Source organism: Arabidopsis thaliana, chromosome 4 (genome assembly GCF_000001735.4).
Source record: "Arabidopsis thaliana chromosome 4, partial sequence".
Taxonomy (NCBI): domain Eukaryota; kingdom Viridiplantae; phylum Streptophyta; class Magnoliopsida; order Brassicales; family Brassicaceae; genus Arabidopsis; species Arabidopsis thaliana.
In genome coordinates, this window is record NC_003075.7 from 10,067,552 (window position 1) to 10,082,094 (window position 14,543).

The 14,543-nt window shown below is 38.0% G+C and overlaps 9 protein-coding genes across 12 annotated transcripts; 6 read left to right on the forward strand and 3 right to left on the reverse strand.

Moving 5' to 3' along the window:
* Window positions 1-258: 258 nt before the first annotated feature.
* PUP6 (purine permease 6) lies at window positions 259-1,837 on the forward strand. Its single transcript, NM_117929.3, has 2 exons — window positions 259-439; window positions 531-1,837. Exons 1-2 carry the CDS (start codon window positions 388-390, stop codon window positions 1,640-1,642), a joined length of 1,164 nt encoding a protein of 387 aa, NP_193553.2. The 5' UTR covers window positions 259-387; the 3' UTR covers window positions 1,643-1,837.
* A 69-nt stretch (window positions 1,838-1,906) lies between these two features.
* Window positions 1,907-3,564, forward strand: PUP8 (purine permease 8). Its single transcript, NM_001036585.3, has 2 exons — window positions 1,907-2,197; window positions 2,270-3,564. Exons 1-2 carry the CDS (start codon window positions 2,167-2,169, stop codon window positions 3,421-3,423), a joined length of 1,185 nt encoding a protein of 394 aa, NP_001031662.1. The 5' UTR covers window positions 1,907-2,166; the 3' UTR covers window positions 3,424-3,564.
* A 365-nt stretch (window positions 3,565-3,929) lies between these two features.
* Window positions 3,930-6,006, forward strand: PUP7 (purine permease 7). Its single transcript, NM_001036586.3, has 2 exons — window positions 3,930-4,254; window positions 4,337-6,006. Exons 1-2 carry the CDS (start codon window positions 4,224-4,226, stop codon window positions 5,476-5,478), a joined length of 1,173 nt encoding a protein of 390 aa, NP_001031663.1. The 5' UTR covers window positions 3,930-4,223; the 3' UTR covers window positions 5,479-6,006.
* Window positions 5,193-6,108, reverse strand: AT4G18203 (uncharacterized protein; the record flags this gene model as incomplete). The annotated part of the gene is made up of 3 exons (NM_001341265.1): window positions 5,193-5,369; window positions 5,901-5,948; window positions 6,100-6,108. The coding sequence occupies 3 exons, from the start codon at window positions 6,106-6,108 to the stop codon at window positions 5,193-5,195; spliced, it is 234 nt and encodes a 77-aa protein (NP_001328291.1).
* A 51-nt stretch (window positions 6,109-6,159) lies between these two features.
* AT4G18205 (Nucleotide-sugar transporter family protein) lies at window positions 6,160-7,819 on the forward strand. Its single transcript, NM_001036587.3, has 2 exons — window positions 6,160-6,329; window positions 6,412-7,819. Exons 1-2 carry the CDS (start codon window positions 6,299-6,301, stop codon window positions 7,512-7,514), a joined length of 1,134 nt encoding a protein of 377 aa, NP_001031664.1. The 5' UTR covers window positions 6,160-6,298; the 3' UTR covers window positions 7,515-7,819.
* Window positions 7,820-7,975: 156 nt separating this feature from the next.
* On the forward strand, window positions 7,976-10,710 carry PUP10 (purine permease 10). Its single transcript, NM_117931.6, has 2 exons — window positions 7,976-8,654; window positions 8,803-10,710. Exons 1-2 carry the CDS (start codon window positions 8,624-8,626, stop codon window positions 9,942-9,944), a joined length of 1,173 nt encoding a protein of 390 aa, NP_193555.3. The 5' UTR covers window positions 7,976-8,623; the 3' UTR covers window positions 9,945-10,710.
* AT4G18215 (uncharacterized protein) lies at window positions 9,650-12,377 on the reverse strand (the record flags this gene model as incomplete). Its single annotated transcript, NM_001341266.1, has 9 exons — window positions 9,650-9,829; window positions 10,011-10,034; window positions 10,353-10,377; window positions 10,579-10,708; window positions 11,177-11,293; window positions 11,810-11,866; window positions 11,895-11,943; window positions 12,018-12,068; window positions 12,264-12,377. Coding segments are annotated over 9 exons (747 nt in total), but the record flags the coding sequence as incomplete, so codon positions are not given.
* On the forward strand, window positions 11,087-12,811 carry AT4G18220 (Drug/metabolite transporter superfamily protein). The gene is made up of 2 exons (NM_001341267.1): window positions 11,087-11,247; window positions 11,417-12,811. Exons 1-2 carry the CDS (start codon window positions 11,217-11,219, stop codon window positions 12,556-12,558), a joined length of 1,173 nt encoding a protein of 390 aa, NP_001319981.1. The 5' UTR covers window positions 11,087-11,216; the 3' UTR covers window positions 12,559-12,811.
* Window positions 12,447-14,506, reverse strand: AT4G18230 (UDP-N-acetylglucosamine transferase subunit ALG14-like protein). Of its 4 annotated transcripts, NM_117933.6 has the most exons (6): window positions 14,339-14,506; window positions 13,979-14,180; window positions 13,745-13,884; window positions 13,483-13,626; window positions 13,324-13,383; window positions 12,447-13,146 (listed from the first exon to the last, which is right to left on the reverse strand). In NM_117933.6, exons 2-6 carry the CDS (start codon window positions 14,157-14,159, stop codon window positions 12,970-12,972), a joined length of 702 nt encoding a protein of 233 aa, NP_193557.2. In that variant the 5' UTR covers window positions 14,160-14,180; window positions 14,339-14,506; the 3' UTR covers window positions 12,447-12,969. The 4 variants fall into 4 exon arrangements, with proteins under 4 accessions (NP_193557.2, NP_001328333.1, NP_001328332.1 ...); NM_001341268.1 differs by having other exon boundaries at window positions 12,447-13,383; NM_001341269.1 differs by having other exon boundaries at window positions 13,979-14,506.
* Window positions 14,507-14,543: the final 37 nt, after the last annotated feature.

Genomic DNA, 14,543 nt, shown 5'->3' on the forward strand with positions numbered 1-14,543 from the left:
AACGGTTGATAATACTGGTTGGTAAGTTTGATACTTTTGTCTATAGATAACTTGCTAGTACCCTAAGGATTTGTTTTGGCTAAATATAAAATATGGCAAGAAAATTCTGGTTGGTAATAAAATTTGGTTCGTTTAAAGATAGGATCCTACAAAAATGGAGGAGATGATTCATTCCAAGAGTGCCATTTAACAATTCACGGGAAATGGTTAGTAGGACAAATTATAACGATATATGTAGTACTTATAATTTTAAAAACTGAAATCTTAATGTAAACTAATACTAACTTTATTTATTAAAGAATAATATATGCATACGCATTTGCCTGTTATATAAGTAAGCAACACCATCTTTATTTGTTCCCTGACATATTTCTCCTTCAGGTTTCTATGATGGAACTAGAATCAGAAACTCAAGAACTCCATCTTCACGTAAATGGCGGTAAGTATTGTAACAGAAATTCCGGCGTAGAGATTCTTGTGTTCTTCTTCTTTTACTTATGTTCTTGTTCTGTTTCATGTGTTGATGGTAGAACCTGAAGGGAAATTTTCAACAGAAGAGAGAAGTCACAAGTACTCTTGGAGGTTAAGAGTGTCTCTCTATGTCACTCTCCTCTTAGCTGGAGAGACAATAGCCACTCTCTTAGGTAGACTTTACTACGAAAAAGGCGGTAAAAGCACATGGCTCGAAACCTTGGTTCAGCTTGTAGGGTTTCCTTTAACCCTTCCTTGCTATTATTACTTAAAGCCTGAGCCGTCCAAGACTAAAACCATTACCAAAAAAACTACTTCTTCCTTCTTGACACTATCTTTAGTGTATATTGGACTTGGCTTGCTTGTTGCTGGACATTGTATTTTGTACTCATTTGGGCTACTTTACCTTCCTGTCTCAACTTTCTCTTTGATCTCTGCGTCGCAATTGGCTTTTAACGCCGTCTTCTCTTACTTCCTAAACTCACAAAAAATCACACCATTTATACTCAATTCACTTGTTCTCTTAACCATATCTTCTACACTTCTTGTTATCCAACATGAACCAGAATCTCCCTCTTCTACTTCAAAGTCCGCAGCCAAGTCCAAGTATGTGATTGGATACATCTGCGCGGTCGGTAGCTCAGCTGGTTATTCTCTGGTGCTTTCTTTAACAGATTACGCGTTCGAAAAGATTCTAAAGAAATACACATTCAAGGCTATTTTAGACATGGCCACATATCCGTCTATGGTAGCTACTTGTGTAGTTGTGGTAGGACTTTTTGGAAGTGGTGGGTGGAAAAAGCTGAGTACAGAAATGGAAGAGTTTCAACTAGGGAAAAGCTCATACATTTTGATAAACATCGGTTCAACGATATCATGGCAAGCTTGTTTGATTGGAAGTGTTGGTTTGATTATCGAAGTTTCATCGCTTTTTTCCAATGTCATAAGCACTCTTTGTTTACCAGTTGTGCCTGTTCTTGCTGTTGTCTTCTTCCGTGATGAGATGAGTGGAATCAAGTTGGTTGCAATGTTTTTGGCCATCTGGGGATTTGTTTCTTATGGTTATCAGCATTATGTCAATGATAGAAAGCCAGAAGAAGACCAAGAGCTTCCTCAGTCTAAAGAAGAAGAAGAACAAAAACAAGTAGATACCATTCATGTCCAAGCTTAGGCAAAGATCCAAGAAAACCAAAAGCTTTTGTAATTTGAACCAGTTTAATCTAAAATAAAAATGAGTTATATATATTGTAGGCACTACAAATAAAATTGGTAAGTGTCTCAAGGTCTCACAGTCTTCATGTATCTTTGTTGACTTCTGAATCCAAGTCAAGTGTACTTATGGCCTTCCCGTCTTGTTGTATCGTTGTTGACTTCCAAATCCACAAAATAGATTACTAACATAACAAAAACAAGTAATAATTTTTTTTTTTCAAGTGGACGGACACTTGAGCCAATAAGATTAGAATAAGATACAACAATATCAAGCGTCTATATATCTGTTTTCACCAAACTCAGCCTACTTTAACAACGTTGTGTATAAGAAGTTTTCTTAAAACCGCCAATTAAAAGGTTTCAATAATTCAAAGTCAACGGTAAACATCTTTACAGAAATATGATGCACTTGTTCCCACCAACCTTCATATATATAAAAGCTTTACCAAAACTCTGTTTGTGGGAAGTCCTCTTAGAGTGGTCATGGAAATAACTCAAGTAATCTATGTCAATGGTAAGCAAGATGCATCTCGTAGTGTAGATTACTTGATTCTTTTCGCTAACCTGTTGTTTTTGATGTTTTCAGATCATAACAACATAGAAGCAAACCTAACAGGTCAGGAGGAAATGAATACCACCATGGAAATCGAATCTTCGTCCGTACCTCAATCGAAGAACTATAAGAAATGGCTTCGTATTTCCATTTACGTGTTCTTTGTCCTTGCTTGCCAAGCACTTTCTACAATTTTGGGCAGAGTTTACTATGAAAATGGTGGGAAGAGTACATGGATGGGAACACTTGTCCAACTAATCGGCTTCCCTGTTCTGTTTCTCTTCCGCTTCTTTTCCCAAACCAAAAATCCCAAACCAACAGAAGCAGATTTCAGAAAGTTCTCTTCCTTCACCATTCTTGGATCAGTTTACATCGTTACTGGACTATTAGTGTCTGCTAACTCTTATATGTCCTCTGTTGGTTTACTATACTTACCAGTTTCTACTTTCTCCCTCATCTTGGCCTCACAATTGGCCTTCACTGCCTTCTTCTCATATTTTCTAAACTCGCAGAAGTTCACACCTTTCATTGTGAATTCTCTGTTTCTCCTTACTATTTCCTCTGCCCTCCTCGTGGTCAACACTGATTCGGAAAACACAGCAAAAGTGTCTAGAGTAAAATATGTGATAGGGATAATATGTACCATTGGTGCTTCTGCTGGGATTGGATTGCTGCTATCCCTGGTACAACTGATCCTCAGGAAGGTTTTAAAGAAGCAAACATTCTCAACGGTCACTGACTTGGTCGCTTACCAATCTCTAGTTGCAAGCTGTGTGGTTCTCATAGGACTTTTCGCAAGCGGGGAGTGGAAAACTTTAACAAGTGAGATGGAAAACTACAAACTGGGGAAAGTGCCATACGTTATGACTTTGGCCTCGATAGCTATTTCCTGGCAAGTCTACACCATTGGCGTCGTGGGACTGATCTTTGAGTCATCTTCTGTGTTCTCCAATTCCATAACTGCTGTGGGATTGCCTATAGTTCCAGTTGTAGCAGTGATTGTTTTCCATGATAAAATGAACGCGTCAAAGATCTTCTCCATCATTTTAGCTATCTGGGGATTCATTTCATTTGTCTATCAGCACTACCTCGACGAAAAGAAGTTGAAGACTAGCCACACAAGTCCTGTAGGAGATCCTCATCTACTACCTGCTGAGGAAGGTCACACAAACATACATAGTGTATGATCAAAACATATTTCCAGTGTAAAGCCAATGTATCTTTGTACAGTTTGAGCATAGATATAAAAACGTGTATCTCTAGTCAATCATAAGTAACTGATAAGTTTTGTACATAAGATACCAATAGTTCGGATCTTTTTTACTTCTATATACCGGAGATACCCATAACTTAAAGATGCAAATGCAATACTCTGCTTTGTCATTTTGCAATGCATTTGAATCACCAAAAAACAAGAGCAAACATCGATAGCAGAGAGGCAAATAGGCTAAAGCATCCTTGGAAAACCAGAGCTTTGAACAAAAAAAAAGAAACAAGTGAACAAAAATAATACCCACTTACCTGGAAGCCACTGACATAACAAATAACCAATGTAGTGACTTGAACAGTGCCTTGTAAAAAGACTCCTTAAAATACCAAAAACGTATACTCCAGGAGCTTGGATTCTTGTATCTTTGTTGACTTCTGATTAAACGTCAGTAGACACTGAGAAAATAAAAAAAATTCTCGTAGAGCCGCCATTCAAAAGTTTCAAGAATTCCACAAGTCAAGTGTAAGCAAATAAGAAAAGTCACCGGTCAACATGAGACTACTAAATAATGATACTGCTACTGTCATCTATCGCCTGCCCCATCCATATAATACGATTTACTAAAAGCCTGCCATGTTTGATAATGCAACTTGTGTAGGGTATTTAGATGTTTTTTTGTAATACCATCAATGTGTGTTTAAAGAAAGGCCTCTTGTGTATCTGCACGACATCTCAAACAAAACCAATCAATAAAAACAAGAAACAATCTTCTTTCTCATGGACAGATCTCAAGAACACTATGCCAATGGTAAGAAGAAGCACCTGATAAAGTTAGATCCTTGAATTCATTTTTTCATGAGATATAATAAACATGAGTGTTAATTTTTCAGGTGACCAGAACTTAGAAGCAAACCTTATAGATCATGAGGTGGTAACTGAATCATCATCATCAGCTGTGCCTCAAACCGAGAACTATAAAAGGTGGCTTCGTGTCTCCATATACGTAATCTTTGTCCTCTTTTGCCAGCCACTAGCTACAATTCTGGGTAGATTGTACTATGAAAATGGAGGAAATAGCACATATGTGGTAACACTTCTTCAACTCATTGGCTTCCCTGTACTGGTTCTGTTCCGCTTCTTTTCTCGAATCAGGCAACCCAAATCAACAGATACAAATTTCAGTCAGTCCCCTTCCTTCACCACCCTTGCATCGGTTTACTTGTGCACTGGACTGCTAGTGTCCGCTTATGCTTATTTGTCTGCAGTAGGGTTGCTCTACTTACCAGTCTCTACTTTCTCCCTCATCTTGGCCTCACAGTTGGCCTTCACTGCCTTTTTCTCATATTTCCTTAACTCGCAAAAGTTCACTCCTTTGATAGTCAGTTCTTTGCTTCTCCTCACTGTATCCTCTGCTCTTCTTGTGGTCAACACTGATTCAGAAAACTCAACTAATGTATCTAGAGTACAGTATGTGATCGGGTTCATATGTACCATCGGTGCTTCCGCTGGGATTGGACTGTTACTATCTCTGATACAAATGCTCTTCAGGAAAGTTTTCACGAAGCATACATCCTCAGCAGTCACGGACTTGGCCATTTACCAGTCTCTAGTTGCGAGTTGTGTAGTTCTCATAGGACTTTTTGCAAGTGGAGAGTGGGAAACTTTGCCAAGTGAGATGAGAAACTACAAACTCGGGAAAGTGTCATATGTTTTGACTTTAGCCTCGGCAGCTATTTCCTGGCAAGTCTACACTCTTGGTCTTGTGGGATTGATCTTCGAGTCATCCTCTGTGTTCTCCAATTCCATAACAGCTGTGGGATTGCCTATAGTTCCAGTTGCGGCAGTGATAGTTTTCCATGATAGAATGGACGCATCAAAAATCTTCTCCATTATTTTAGCTATCTGCGGCTTCCTTTCATTCGTCTATCAGCACTACCTCGACGAAAAGAAGTTGAATACTAGCCACACAAGTGCTGTAGGAGATCTTCATCTACCTGTTGAGGAAGGTCACACAAACATACAAAGTGTGTGATCAAAGCATATTTCCAGTATAAAGCCAATGTATCTTTCTTTTTTTCCCCTCAAAGGCCAAAGCCAATGTATCTTTGTACAGTTTGAGCATAAAAAACGTGTAACGCTACTTTGCAAACTAGTCAGTCATAATAGCTAATAAGTTTTGTACATATGATACCAATAATTTCAGAATATTTTTCTTCTATATATACCAATAAGTTTTCTTAAAGATGCAAATGCAATACTCTGCTTTGTAATTTTGCAATGCATTTGAAACACCGAATCAAGAGCAAACAACGAAGTCAGAGAGACAAATAGGCTAAAACAGAGCTTTGAGCAAAAAAAAAAAACAAGTGAACAGATATAATACCCACTTACTTGGAAGCCACTGACATAACAGATAAACAATGTAGTGACTTGCAACAAAACTCCTTAAAATACCAAAAACGTATACTCTAGGAGCTTGGCTTCTTGTATCTTTGTTGACTTCTGATTTAACGTCAATAGACACTGAGGAAAAAGAGTTCTCTTAGAGCCGCCATTCAAAAGTTTTAAGAATTTTAAGTCAAGTGTAAGCAAATAAGAAAGGTCAATGGTCAGCATGAGACTACTAAATTATGATACTGCTGTCATCTATCACCTGACCCATCTTTATTATTATACACAAATTAGTAAAAGTCTGCCAAGTTTGATTAGTGCAACTTGTATCTGGGGTATTTAGTTACTATAATAAATATCATTTTGTGTATAAAGAAAGGTCTCTTCTGTATCTAAAAGACATATCAAACGAAAGAAATCAATAAACACAATATTCTTTCTTCCAAATTTTCTCATTTCTCATGGGCATATCTCAAGTACACTATTGCAATGGTAAGCAAAAGGTACCTGATGACGTTAGATCATTTGATCCTCTTTCGATGAAATATAATAACCACGAGTGTTAATTTTTCAGGTGACCAGAACTTAGAAGCAAACCTTCTAGATCATGAGGAAACTGAATCATTTTCAGTACCTCAAACGAAGAACTGTAAGAGGTGGCTCCGTGTCTCCATATACGCAATCTTTGTCATCTTCTGCCAACCACTTGCTACAGTTCTGGGTAGACTGTACTATGAAAATGGAGGGAAAAGCACATATGTGGTAACACTTCTTCAACTCATTGGCTTCCCTGTACTGATTCTCTTCCGCTTCTTTTCTCGAATCAGGCAACCCAAATCAACAGATACAAATTTCAGTCAGTCCCCTTCCTTCACCACCCTTGCATCGGTTTACTTGTGCACTGGACTGCTAGTGTCTGCTTATGCTTATTTGTCTGCAGTTGGGTTGCTTTACTTACCAGTCTCTACTTTCTCCCTCATCTTGGCCTCACAGTTGGCCTTCACTGCCTTTTTCTCATATTTCCTTAACTCGCAAAAGTTCACTCCTTTGATAGTCAATTCTTTGTTTCTCCTTACGGTTTCCTCTGCCCTCCTCGTGGTCAACACTGATTCAGAAAACACAACAAATGTATCTAGAGTACAATATGTGATTGGGTTCATCTGTACCATTGGTGCTTCCGCTGGGATTGGATTGGTACTATCTCTGATACAACTGCTCTTCAGGAAAGTTTTCACGAAGCATACATCCTCAGCAGTCCTGGACTTGGCCAATTACCAGTCTCTAGTTGCAACTTGTGTGGTACTCATAGGACTGTTTGCAAGTGGAGAGTGGAGAACTCTGCCAAGTGAGATGAGAAACTACAAACTGGGGAAAGTGTCATATATCTTGACTTTGGCCTCAGCAGCTATTTTCTGGCAAGTATACACTGTTGGTTGTGTGGGATTAATCTTCGAGTCTTCTTCTGTGTTCTCCAATTCCATAACTGCTGTGGGACTGCCTATAGTTCCAGTTGTAGCAGTGATAGTTTTCCATGATAAGATGGATGCATCAAAGATTTTCTCCATCATTTTAGCTATCTGGGGCTTCCTTTCATTTGTCTATCAGCACTACCTCGACGAAAAGAAGTTGAAGACTTGCCAGACAAAACCTGTTGAGGAAGAAACACAAACTTTATGAAACAAGTTGTATCGAAGGTCTCAGAAACAAACATACATAGTTGTACACAGTCATGTAAATAACCTATATAAAGCTTGTATGTGTAATATCCGTAATGGTCCATGCAAATGGGATATGTATGTCGCTCATATTTCAGGTATTTAGAACTTTTATTCAAAAGAGTATTGTGTAATACGAGCAGAGTGATAAAAGCAGTCATTTATTTAACAGAAAAACCATGTCAATTTTGTGATACTTTCATTGTGTGAGTGTGAAACCCGATAAAAATTGACCAGTTAGCATAACTTACAGATATGTCAATGCAATATTCTCCTTTCTAGTTTTGAAATGCACCTAAATCTTGGGAAACAAGAACAAACAGCAAATCATGTATAATGAGAGATAGAAGATAATTTGTCAGATTGGTCCAACATCCTTGGGGAAACAGAGCTTTGAACAAAAAGTAAATGACCAGAAATAATACCATTTTATATAGCGACTTCCTCTGCCGTCCAGTATTAAGTTGTTGCGAATGTCTTCTCTTGAAAAGATAGGCGAGACATAATCTTTAGCTAACGTCAGCATCATCTTGATGGCAAAAACTTCATGACTAGCCATGGAAACCGAAGTGTGTACCCAATCCAAATAAATTTAAAAAGACAAATAACTTTTAGAAATGTCGTCCTCATCAAGATCACAGAATACTACAACTTGTGTACACGTTCATACATATGCGTATGCGTGTTAAGTTTCTATTTGTCTATGCGTATGGGGTTCATGTCCTCCACATAGTTGCAGAAGAAAGTCTGAATGAATATTGCCTACACATAATTTCCTCCTAGACTTAACTCATCTCTTGGTCAACAATAGAGGCATCTTTGCATGTAGAAAGACTACAGATACTAAATTCATGGAAAGAGAAGAGATATGGTTGGCATTTACTGAATGTGGGGCCAAGAACAAAGAAAACTTAGACGGTGACCGATTCCTAATCCCAGAATATATAACTTAGCATATCTCACCCATATCAAAGGAGCAATCACTTGGTAGCATTATCAACCAAGAGAATTGATAATAAGATACGTTAGTTCCTCCTTGTCCATCTCCAAGGTGGTGATTCCACATCCACCATGACGGCGGATCAAGAACTACAAATCATTGGTGAGTAAGCATAAACCAGTTTGTGGTGAACGTCCTATTCTTTCATCTTCAAAAAAAAAAAAGATGGTTATGATATTTTATAATTCAATATATGAAACGATCGACAACAAATAAACTAATTTTTGCGTTATTTTCACTCACTTACCAGTTCGGCAGGGAAAAGAACCAAATCCAACAGTTCAAGATGAAAGAAATTCAGTCAGTAGCAGCCAAGCAGAAGTATCTCACTCTAACACATACAAACGGTGGCTCAGGGTGACTTTATATACATTCTTTGTCATTTCAGGCCAAACAGTTGCTACAATTTTGGGCAGAGTATACTATGACAACGGAGGAAACAGTAAATGGCTAGCAACGGTAGTTCAACTTGTTGGCTTTCCTGTGCTACTTCCATATTATATCTTGTCATTTAAAACACATGCAACAACTGATAGAGATGGAAAAAGAACCTCACCTAGGAACCGTGTATTGGTTTACGTAGTGCTTGGACTTCTTGTAGGAGCAGATTGCTATCTGTACTCCATTGGACTTCTTTACTTACCCGTTTCTACCTATTCCCTGATCTGTGCATCTCAGTTAGCCTTCAATGCTTTCTTCTCTTATTTTCTTAACTCACAAAAACTTACCCCTATCATTTTAAATTCTCTTTTCCTCCTAACTATATCTTCCACCCTACTTGCATTCAATAATGAGGAGACAGACTCCACAAAAGTTACAAAAGGAGAGTATGTCAAAGGTTTCATATGCACCGTTGCTGCGTCTGCTGGTTATGGTCTAGTCTTATCCCTACAACAGCTAGCCTTTCTAAAAGTCCTAAAGAAGCAAAATTTCTCAGAAGTTATGGATATGATAATCTACGTGAGTCTAGTGGCCAGTTGTGTTAGCGTGGTGGGGCTTTTTGCTAGCAGTGAGTGGAAAACTTTGAGCAGTGAAATGGATAACTACAAACATGGGAAGGTATCCTACATTATGAACCTAGTGTGGACAGCTGTTACCTGGCAGGTATTCTCCATCGGTGGCACAGGACTGATCTTCGAGCTCTCCTCTCTATTCTCAAATGCAATAAGCGTTTTGGGACTCCCAGTGGTTCCTATCTTGGCTGTAATCATTTTCCATGACAAAATGAATGGGTTAAAGGTGATTTCTATGATCCTAGCTATTTGGGGTTTCACTTCCTATGTCTACCAACAATATCTTGATGACAAAAACTTGAAGAAAAATCATGAAATCACAACAACAGAATCCCCTGACCCACCAGAAGCAGAAGAGTCAACTTGGCAATCAAAATAAGCTGATATTTTGAAAGATGCTGTCCCGCAGTTTACAGACTCAATCAATCTAGTTAAGTAAACTTACTTTACTTATCGGCCTGGAGGCATCCTACATTGAAGAATACACAATACATTTTTGATGCAACTAATGTAAAGTCTCAGCTTGAAATTTTTTGCATCATTGTAACAGGAAGTAGATTTCATTTAAATAAGTAGTGAATGACTTTGGTTTAGTTTCAATTACGATTACCCAAATTACATTGTAATCTCAGTGAACCAACAATCTTAAGTTTAGAACAGCTGATTACAAAAGTTCATCGTTTAAACTTGGGTTCATAGCAGCTAAAGATTAAATGTAACTCAACCCTGTATGTAACAAGAACCTGTAGGCAGATTGATAAAAGTAGATATTTATTTAATAAAAAACCATGTCAATTTTGTGAGTGTGACACCTGATAAAAATTAACCCTTAGCCATAACTTAAAAAGATTTCAATGCACTATTCCACTTTCTAGTTTTACCTGAAACATTGTGAAACAAGGACACACAGAAAATCATTTCTAATGAAGAAAGAAGAAATATTAATCAGACAGGTCCAAACATCCTTGGTGAAACAGAGCTTTGTACAAAAAGTAAATGACCAGAAATAATACCATTTGGCAGTCTCCATCTTAGCAGTTAATAAAGTGACTTCCTCTGCCATCCAATATTGTGGTGCAAATGTCTTCTTTTGAAAAGAGAAGCGAGACATCATCTCCATAAATGTGTTTCTAATCCACATGCCTGATCTCATAAGAGAAAGATAGTCAGACGGAACAAGCCAAAGAAATTAAAGAAGACGAATAACTTTCAAAATAGACATCCTGACGGTCATACAATCTTACAACTTGTGTGCATGCGTGTTAAGTTTGTGTCTATGCATATGGCTGATGTGTCACACAGGTATAAAATACTGAGTGACTAATGGCTACACATCATTTCCTTCTTGATTTGACTCGACTCATCTCTAGATCAACAATAGTGACAAAAGAAATTAAATTCACAGCAAGAGAAGATATACAGTTGGCATTTACTGAATGTGGGGACAAGTACAATCAAAACATAGACGATGACCGATTCCTAATCTCTAAATATATAGCTACAGCGTGTCTCACCCATATCACAGAAGCAATCACTTGGTAGCACTAGTAACCAAGCAATTTGATAATAAGATACCTAATACTTAGAATCTATTCAGAACATTGTTAGTACCTCCTTGTCCATCTCGAAGGAGGGGGATTCCACATCTACTATGAAGGGGGATCAAGAAGTACAAGTCATTGGTGAGTAAGCATAAACCAGTTCCTCGAGAACCTACTGGTCTTTTATCTTCAAATAAAAGACGAAAAATATGGTTATGGTATCTTATTATTCAATATATCAATATTTTTCATGTGTGACAACAAATAAGTCATAATCTAATTTCTTGCGTTATTTTCCATCACTCACCAGTTCAGCAGGGAAAAGAACCAATTCCAACAGATCAAGACGAAAGAAGTTCGGTCAGTGGCAGCCAAACAAAACTATCTCACTCTAATACATACAAACGGTGGCTCCGGGTTGCTATCTATACATTCTTTGTCATTTCAGGCCAATCAGTTGCTACAATTCTGGGCAGACTATACTATGAAAATGGAGGAAACAGCAAATGGCTAGCAACGGTAGTTCAGCTTGTAGGCTTTCCTATTCTACTTCCATATCATCTCTTGTCAGTCAAAACACATACAACAACTCAGAGAGATGGCAAATTAACCTCACTTAGGAACCGTGCATTAGTTTACATAGTGCTTGGACTTCTTGTAGGAGCAGCTTGCTACCTATATTCCATTGGACTGCTTTACCTACCTGTTTCTACCCTTTCCCTGATCTGTGCATCACAGTTAGCCTTCACCGCTTTCTTCTCTTATTTACTCAACTCACAAAAACTTACTCCTATCATTTTGAATTCTCTTTTCCTCCTCACTATATCTTCCACCCTCCTTGCATTTAATAACGAGGAATCAGATTCCAAAAAAGTTACAAAAGGAGAGTATGTCAAAGGTTTCGTATGCACCGTTGGTGCATCTGCTGGGTTTGGTCTACTCTTATCCCTACAACAGCTAGCCTTTCGTAAAGTTTTAAAGAAGCAAACTTTCTCAGAAGTTATAAATATGATAATCTACATGAGTCTAGTGGCCAGTTGTGTTAGCGTGGTGGGGCTTTTTGCTAGTAGCGAGTGGAAAACTTTGAGCAGTGAAATGGAAAACTACAAACTTGGGAAGGTATCCTATGTCATGAACCTAGTGTGGACAGCTGTTACCTGGCAGGTATTCTCCATCGGTTGCACAGGACTGATCTTCGAGCTTTCCTCCCTATTCTCAAATGCAATAAGCGCTTTGGGACTCCCCGTGGTTCCTATCCTGGCTGTCATCATTTTCCATGACAAAATGAACGGCTTAAAGGTGATTTCTATGATTCTAGCTATTTGGGGTTTCGTATCCTATGTCTACCAACAATATCTTGATGAAACAAACTTGAAGAAAAGTAATGAAATACCAACAACAGAATCCCCTGACCGACCAGAAGCAGAAGGGTCAAGTGAGCAATCAAAATAAGCTGTTACTTCAAAGATTGTGGCACACACAGTTTACAGACTAAAGCGAGCTGATCAAGTAAACTTACTTTTCTTTATTGGTATGAAGGCAGCCTACAATGAAAAATAAACATAATAGATTTGTGATGCGACTCAAGTGAAGTCACAGCCTGAAAATGTGTGCATCATTGTAACATGAAGTATATTTTATTTAAATATATGTTGTGCACGATTCTGGTTTAGTTTGGAATAAGATGACCAAAATCACATTATAAGCTCACTGAAATAGCATTAAGTCATTAACAAAGTCAAAACAGCTGATTACAAAAATTCATTGTTTAAAACTCAATCCTGCATATAAAGAGAAGGTGTACACTATGTAGCTTTCTAAGTTTTTGTAATATATCTAGGTGTAAGTAGAGTTCCAATCAGCTTACATCAGGCACCCAACATAGTGAGCCCGAGGATACTTCTTATGCAGTTGTGGCCATTGAACAAAGAATTGATCAGCTATTCTCAACTTGTAAAGCAACAATCCACTTAATGAGAGCTTTTTCACTCTTGCTACACTCTCAACATAAAAGATTGATGACCATCTAATTCCCAGCACCTGTAACCCAAGATGAAACAAGCACTTATGGGAATTCTAGATGTAATGGAGAAACCATGACTAAGAATAAACAAAACACATCCTCTGTTTTTGGTCACAAGTCCATTCAAGGTCATCCAAAATGTAGAGGAAAGAACTGCAAAGAATCTTGATAAAATATTTCCGAAGTGTGTATACCTTGAATAAAAAGGCGATCACACACAGAGGAATACAGGTCCCAGGACCATTGCAAAGAATCTGAAAAACTTCAACCAAATCTAATCAATAACCTGATTCAAATGGTTTAATAAAGAACCCTTGAAGAAAGTCTAAAAAGCATTCAGATAAAAATCATACCACTTGTGGTCTGATCCGGATCATTAGCCACAGAGCGTGAAGAATAGCAACAATGGTAGTCCAAACAGAAGTCACATAAGACTGACCAACTTCACGACTCCGGTAAATTTGCATGAACTGTGATGATGCTTCCTTAACAGCAGGCTATGCCACAGTCATACCAAGCAAAAAACACACAAGAAATAAGTAATAAGCAATAGCAAAATTCAAAGAGGAGGGACAAAACTCAAACGAAATTGAATTTAAGGATTTTTAACTAAACCTTCTCAGCTAGAGAATCTTCAAAACTACGAGCTTTCTGGAGACTCATGTTATCTGTAGCAGCAGCAATGTAAAACCTTGGTGTAAATCTATCCTTCCGCAAAACAGAGAGGAGACTCAACATCTCTGCTGTGTGTCCCCCTGGTGATTAACAAAAACCCCACAATAACATATCATAATATGCAGCACATTACTTAGATCCAATTGAAGAAGACACTGCATTAACTCTTCTTACCAGAACCAAGAACAATAAGAGTAGTAAAAGACTGTGAAGCTCCTTTTGGAAGTGGTTTGCCACATCGGTATATAACATACAGTACACGAACCATTAGAAGAACGATCGCCAAAATAATCAATAAACCAATGCTGAATTTTGAGGCCATCCTTGAGTAAACACAGTTGCAACCTTCCTCCATGATCGTACTTCCTTTTGAGATCTAAAACGTCAAAATCCAAGCGTAATGGAGAAACAACTCAAAATCAGATCACAAACAAAACGAATCGTCAAAATCGAGCTCGAAATTAGACAAAAAAACGAAATTGAAGATTCAACACGGCGATTATAAGGTGGGAAGAAACAAAATAAAAAACTCACCGGCGACGGAGAATCCCGGCGGTGACGGGAACGTAAAGGATTAGAGAATTGAATTTTATTGGTTACGGTGTGTCTTCTTTTTACCACCGTTCGATTTGGATATTGCTTAGAATACACGTGGCGTAACCACGTGACTTTTATCTTTGGGTGGACCTGCAAACATGTAATTCCTTCCCAATTTTTTATTTTAAAATCTTAAAAAGAT

Bases quoted from the DNA above. Each gene is read 5' to 3' on its own strand.
- PUP6 (NM_117929.3), top strand. From the start codon at position 388: ATGATGGAACTAGAATCAGAAACTCAAGAACTCCATCTTCACGTAAAT. The intron at 440-530 runs GTAAGTATTGTA...TGTTGATGGTAG, and splicing joins CCATCTTCACGTAAATGGCG to AACCTGAAGGGAAATTTTCA.
- PUP7 (NM_001036586.3), top strand. From the start codon at position 4,224: ATGGACAGATCTCAAGAACACTATGCCAATG. The intron at 4,255-4,336 runs GTAAGAAGAAGC...TTAATTTTTCAG, and splicing joins TCAAGAACACTATGCCAATG to GTGACCAGAACTTAGAAGCA.
- AT4G18230 (NM_117933.6), bottom strand. From the start codon at position 14,159: ATGGAGGAAGGTTGCAACTGTGTTTACTCAAGGATGGCCTCAAAATTC. The intron at 13,885-13,978 runs GTAAGAAGAGTT...GTTAATCACCAG, and splicing joins TCTTATTGTTCTTGGTTCTG to GGGGACACACAGCAGAGATG. The intron at 13,627-13,744 runs GTTTAGTTAAAA...ACTGTGGCATAG, and splicing joins AAGATTCTCTAGCTGAGAAG to CCTGCTGTTAAGGAAGCATC.
- AT4G18220 (NM_001341267.1), top strand. From the start codon at position 11,217: ATGAAGGGGGATCAAGAAGTACAAGTCATTG. The intron at 11,248-11,416 runs GTGAGTAAGCAT...ATCACTCACCAG, and splicing joins TCAAGAAGTACAAGTCATTG to TTCAGCAGGGAAAAGAACCA.
- PUP10 (NM_117931.6), top strand. From the start codon at position 8,624: ATGACGGCGGATCAAGAACTACAAATCATTG. The intron at 8,655-8,802 runs GTGAGTAAGCAT...CTCACTTACCAG, and splicing joins TCAAGAACTACAAATCATTG to TTCGGCAGGGAAAAGAACCA.
- AT4G18205 (NM_001036587.3), top strand. From the start codon at position 6,299: ATGGGCATATCTCAAGTACACTATTGCAATG. The intron at 6,330-6,411 runs GTAAGCAAAAGG...TTAATTTTTCAG, and splicing joins TCAAGTACACTATTGCAATG to GTGACCAGAACTTAGAAGCA.
- PUP8 (NM_001036585.3), top strand. From the start codon at position 2,167: ATGGAAATAACTCAAGTAATCTATGTCAATG. The intron at 2,198-2,269 runs GTAAGCAAGATG...TGATGTTTTCAG, and splicing joins TCAAGTAATCTATGTCAATG to ATCATAACAACATAGAAGCA.